The 6,084-nt window shown below is 34.2% G+C and overlaps 1 protein-coding gene across 2 annotated transcripts; it reads right to left on the bottom strand.

The window, feature by feature from the left end:
- Positions 1 to 89: 89 nt before the first annotated feature.
- Positions 90 to 3,672, bottom strand: LOC111401459 (acyl-protein thioesterase 1 homolog 1-like). Of its 2 annotated transcripts, XM_023029198.1 has the most exons (10): positions 3,416 to 3,672; positions 3,077 to 3,175; positions 2,827 to 2,941; positions 2,104 to 2,140; positions 1,895 to 1,964; positions 1,698 to 1,802; positions 1,083 to 1,233; positions 803 to 885; positions 528 to 621; positions 90 to 447 (listed from the first exon to the last, which is right to left on the bottom strand). In XM_023029198.1, exons 2-10 carry the CDS (start codon positions 3,108 to 3,110, stop codon positions 375 to 377), a joined length of 762 nt encoding a protein of 253 aa, XP_022884966.1. In that variant the 5' UTR covers positions 3,111 to 3,175; positions 3,416 to 3,672; the 3' UTR covers positions 90 to 374. The 2 variants fall into 2 exon arrangements, with proteins under 2 accessions (XP_022884966.1, XP_022884965.1); XM_023029197.1 differs by lacking the exon at positions 3,416 to 3,672 and having other exon boundaries at positions 3,077 to 3,400.
- Positions 3,673 to 6,084: the final 2,412 nt, after the last annotated feature.

Raw genomic sequence — 6,084 nt, forward strand, 5'->3', positions numbered from 1 at the left:
CGCGTGGGGGGGGGGGGGGGGGGGGGGGGGGAAGGGATTGATTCAACATACTATCATTAAAACAAAAAAATTCAGCAAACTACACAGTATTAGTACCAATTCAAAATCTTTATTTTACCGCAAGAAAAACATAACAAAAACTGAATGGTAAATTGCTATTTACTACTGAATTCAACAAAACCATTATTTTACTGCAGAAAAAACATAACAAAACTGGAAGGAATACTATTTACTACAGAATTCACCACGCAAGCCACAGCTAACTACCATGTCTCTGTCTACTAGTATGTATGTTTTCCCTTGTTATAGATAGCTAACCACTCATTGATCCTCAGCAACTTCAATCTGACAGTGAGAACTTGAAATCGCCAATCCTAAACCCCCAACCTCGTATTCAGCCAACTGCAGACCTCTTCCATCTCCTTAGGCACGGTATAATGACCAAGCCTGCAGAAATCCGATATAAGGTTTTGTAGTTTCATCCAAATGTATTAGATGATCTAATTTAAATGAAAATATTCAAATACCCGTCATATGATTTATATACTATGTTCCGAAATCCAGCTGAGCTCAAGGCGTGGAAGGACCTCTCTCCGTATGTATGAGGAACCACGTCATCACCTTTTAAAGAAAGTAACGAGGTTTAGAAAAACACACAAGCTCCTGAACTATATCAGAACATTTAAGTTCCCAAGAGGTTGAGAGGGAATCTCGAGGAATTATTAAGTATGCTATAGTAAGAGTTTAAACTTTTCAGGAATCTAGGTTAAGGATAATGATGCTTTAACATCTAAAGACATACAGAGTCCATGACCGAGCAAAATCGGAATAGATGCAGCACGCCTTACAGCCTCATGTGATCCTTCAATTCTGTTTCTCACATTGCTGCAATAAATGATAGTCTATGAGTAAGTGGATCTCCTTTACCCAAATGCAAACATTAAGAAGCAACATCATAATTCTAGATTGTAATGAGCATAAACAAGATAAGATACAGTCAAATAAACATTGGATCTTTAATAATTCTCGTTTTGTATTTTATGGTTTTTGTATCATTTGAGACCGATCGAATGGAATCTTACCTAGCACCAGGAAGCCACCCGCTTAGACCAACAATAGCCCTTAGGGTGACAGGGTAAGGATTGCCATTTCCATATTTTCCATGAGCAAAGCAAGTTGCAGAATAGAGGGCTATTGCAGCACCCATGCTGAAGCCTCCAACCCCAAGCTTAACTGTACCAGACAGCACACAACGGTAATTATATAGAATATGTAAATTCATATATGGAATGTACAAAAAAGTAAGAATACGTATTCTATTGAAGATGACACAGACATTGAGCAAACTCGGTGAATCTCAGAAAAACAGGGAGACTTTTAGGGAGTGGAATAGATAAAATAACAAATCTTCAAAGTAGATGTAAGATGATTTTAAGACACATAGAAAGGTCACCTAAAGATACGAACAAGACTCTTAACTTCATACAAAAGTCATCAACAAAATTACGTAAAACACTTTATCAAAAAGGAGTTAATTGATGTTGATAAAAGTAATTTATTTTTTTTCTTTTGAAACTGAAAGATGAGTCAATAAAAGTACACAAAACTCTAAGAGATGATGTGTTATATTTAAAGATGTTGTCACCTAACTGTTTACAGTGAACTATCAAAGATGAACCAAGAATAATTAATCTTACCATCAGAAGGTTCTGTAGATAATAAGTTTGAAATATGTGCTGCTGAAGCATCTAAACCCTCCAAATCATCTGGACCGTTTTCAGAAAGCTCTCCCACATCAAACCCTGATATGAAAGACATGAAAAGAGAAGTGTGGCTTTAACTAACAGTCATTAAAATCATTGCATTCAAAATTTTCAGATTTTTTTCCCCTTACATGCAGTGCAAGGAAATCCACCAAGCATAGCCACTGGGCGACTAGGAGCAGTAGGGCATATCCATTTTACCTGCATGAAAAAAGTTGAGCAAAAATATTTCAGTAGGGTAAGATAAAAAAACAATTTCTTTCCGAAAGTTTGGGGACTAGTTATGCAATTAAAGAAGAAAAGTAAATTGTATCAGTTAAAAATAGGATAGATAACTTACATTTGGAAGGGGAAGACTTTCCAAAAGTTGTGAGCAGCTGCAAAAATAAATATAGAACAAAATGAGCAGATAATTTTCTTTTTTACTTTCCGTTTTCTATAGTATAAAGTAATTGCTATATAATATGCTAAAGGACGAGCACTTTATCTAACCACAGAAACTTCAGATTTTGCTTGTGAGGTAATATAGACCAAGTTTGTAAATATTTCCATAAAATGTATTACAATACCAAGGGAAGGAATCAACAAAAGGTTTGAACTTGACACTGTTCTAGGCAGCCTTGAAAATTAAGTGAACTCGTGATCCCAACAAAACATACGGCATGCAATGCATAAACATTTTATTCAGGATTTCTAATGTTAATTACATTTAGAATTGTAAGAGGCCAAGATAAAAAGTAAAGTTTTCTTTTGTAAAGTCTTGAGGAAAAGATAAGTGTGTAAGCATGACTTCTTTAGCCATTGACATTCTTTCCAGAGGAACTTTTGCTCTTCTTTTAGTGAAAAAAGGTCCACTTATTTACTACTACTTTATTATAAGGTATATACCAATCACCAGGAAAAATTAACTATCAAAGTTGTTGGATATAAAAATCAATACATCATGGTCCCCATATTAATAATTTAAGCTTTTTTTCACAATCATCCACCATTGACACTCCAATTGAGAAATCAATACTCATGTTTCACAATCACAAAATGCCCAAAGCTAGAATAATTCTACCTTGAGCCATTATCGCCAAGGCCATGTAGCCAAACTATTGTTGCCTGATGTTTCCCTCTAGGCCTCACCACGTATGTCCTCCCAAACTCAAATGTCCTTCTAGCTGTTCTACTTCCTACAAATTTGGTCAATGAAGTCATTAATTGCACTCGAACAAATCGAGGACATAGAGTGTAATGACAGAAAAGAAACGGAGATAACTGTGGTAAGCGATCAAAAGCTGATAGAAAAAGAAACAATCTCAACTAACCAGAGCCCACAGACGAATTTGCATAGCTCATCATAGCCGGTGAAGATAAAATTGCAGCTGGGAATTTTCAAGGACACCTTGTATGCAATATGAAATGAACTGAAAAAGTTGTAAGCAATGAAGAAAACAGGAGCATAGACACCTATTTATACGCAAAAGTTCATATAAATTGAAAAATTGGAATCAAAACACGTATGTGTGAACCAGCTACACATTGTCTATGGACTCAAAAAGCGAGAAAGTGAAAGAAGAAGCGTCCATGAAAAGGAGAGGTGAAGACAATGACAAAAAGCAGAAATCTTTTTATCAACAAAGAAAATTAAAAAGGGGGAATCAAACCAGAAAATAAAAACCACAAGAGCACATTCATTCCATGAATTTCCCTGAGCCGTTGAGGTTGGGGGACTCTAGATTTACAGCATAGAAGAGAATCTATGCTTGTTGGCAGTGGCTCTAATTAAAGCACCCAGAATTAAACTTTCAAGAATATTGCCGAAAACAGGGAATAAATTCAAGAAAATATCTTTATTTCAATTATTTGTTTAGGCATTTTTTATAATGCCCATTATCTTGATTGTGAAGTTCAAAATTGTCCAATTTTTCATCATTCTGTCACAGCATATTAAGCATATTTCTTCTGACACTAACGGATATATAATAACTGTGAGTTCAGGTGTAATGCTATATGAGTTAGAATACAACATTTGACGGTACAAAATAAAAAGGAATTGTTGGGTTACCTGGAATCGAGAGGGACAGCATTAGCAAAAGCATTCTAACTTTCTTTCTATTGCTTGCACTTATCATTTTCATAGTTCCAACGTGGCACAAGGAATTCTGGAATGTAGAATTTGAATCAGAAACTCTTGGCAGGATTTTAGAAATTCGAAGGGTAAGATTGTGATGCTTTAGTAATTCGACTTTCGTCCTTTAGGGTGCACGGCAAGACGAGCTTTATATTGCTCTCCCATAAGATAATGATATTTTTCATTAGTTGATTCTCATCGTTTAAAGTGCAATCATACGTCTGGCTAACTAGGCGAGCCTTCTATTGCTCTCCCGCTATGTCATTAATGAGTTCATATATGTTGTCTCGAATTTAAATTTTCTTAATATATACTTTTGATATCTCGATACATGAGTTCAAACGACTTGACCAATTTGACACCCCTAATTGGACCACTGTTAATTTATAAAAATAGTGCAATTTTTAATTTCTAATCACCTTCCGAAAGTACCTTTAACCTTCAAGAGTATTCGATATTCGAGGTATGTGCTTTGTTTTCGTAGTTGTGTAGTTTCTCCTCCTCCTATGGTAGCCACTTGGACGGCAAAAGACATGCAAGGGTTGAGAGGGAAAACTACTACTCAATGATGATTATGGAGTAAGAGGGAATAATGTATCGGAGAAGTGTATAAGTGTATGTAAAGGTTGAGAATGTAACATCATATTTATGAGAACTTGTCTCTATCTATAGCACCTATGATCGGCACACATCTCCATCCCATGGTAGCGACGGTCCTCGTGCACTCTTACTCTCCTGTCAATCTAGGAATATGATTGTATGGGTATAGTAGGTACACCAATCAAAATGTGTTGGTTGTAATGGTCACAAATGTCAAGGATAAGTATCTTAGAGAACAATACTGGTAAGCATGAATACACGTGTCTAATAATTAGACTCCAAATGACTAAGTTGCTTAGACCTACCCTCTTATCATTTGCAGTGTCCAATTGACAGAAGGGACAAAGTCGTCTGATTGACTACCATCTGGTCTTAGAGGGATGTAGTAACTACCAATCTTTACAAATTCATCCAGCCATCTACGCATTGGGGATTATCAATTATTATAGTTTTGTCTCTTGCTATGTGAAAATTGTAAGTGTACAATATCAATTAAACAAGTAGGAAAATGGAACTAAAGAGTCCAGATCACCTTTCCCACGAGAAATATCTATTTAATGATTGACCTAACTATTCCTAGTTCCTACTTAAATAAAGTAAATATTGATGGTAAGGTTTCAATTGAAGAAATATTAACTAAAAAAGTAAAAACAACTATATGAAATTTTTTTCTTTGGATCGAGGATTAACCATTCAATATGACGATTAAAGCGTTGTTTCATATGATTTCACCTTAGTGATTTCCTTTAATCTCACATCTCAAGTTCAATTCATAAAGTCGTACTCGATTGAATTCACTAAATAAAGAATTTAAGTTTCTTGAGTTCAAATTAATTCTATTCAATTGAGTCAACTCATATTTCTATGTGAATCTGAATAAGTTTTAACTAAACATATTAAGGACCCATTTGACACAACTTTTACTTCTTGTAGAAGAGTTTTCTAAGGAATCTACTTTAGACCAACTTCCTATAAAAATTCTTCAAGCCAAACAAAATATTTCAAAAAATTATAAAAATATGTTCAAAAATATTCTTAATCTCATAAGAATGAAAGAATCACATGTATGATAAGTATTCAAACAACAATTGTTGAATATTTATGAAACTTAAACTTTATAAAACTATATAAATTTTCAAGATCTTCATGTCAAATCACTAAGAAAATTTATTAATGCGAAACACAGCTTAATCCATTGATTTGGATCTTGAATCTTGAATCTTGTCTCCTTTGATTCTTTAATCCTTGTTCTTAGTTTCATTTCTTGATTCATAGTCTTGATTCTTCAATTCCTCATTCTTGATTATTGATTCTTAAATGTGGGTTTTGGATCTTCATTTTCAATATATTTTCTCTTGTAATCTTGTATTGATGTAGTGCCACAAAGAATGAGAAATTACCTATGAATTGAGAACCATAATCCTATATATATAAAATCTTTTCTCTACACGCATTTAGACTCACACTTTATTTAGAAACCCAAAACCCAATAATTTTATTCTTTATAAGATCACTTTAAACGAACTTAACTTTAAGATAACATTTATACACGATTAGTTACATATGTAGGCTCTGACATTAAAATCCAACAATCACTCACTT

Source organism: Olea europaea, chromosome 10, assembly GCF_002742605.1.
Source record: "Olea europaea var. sylvestris chromosome 10, O_europaea_v1, whole genome shotgun sequence".
Taxonomy (NCBI): domain Eukaryota; kingdom Viridiplantae; phylum Streptophyta; class Magnoliopsida; order Lamiales; family Oleaceae; genus Olea; species Olea europaea.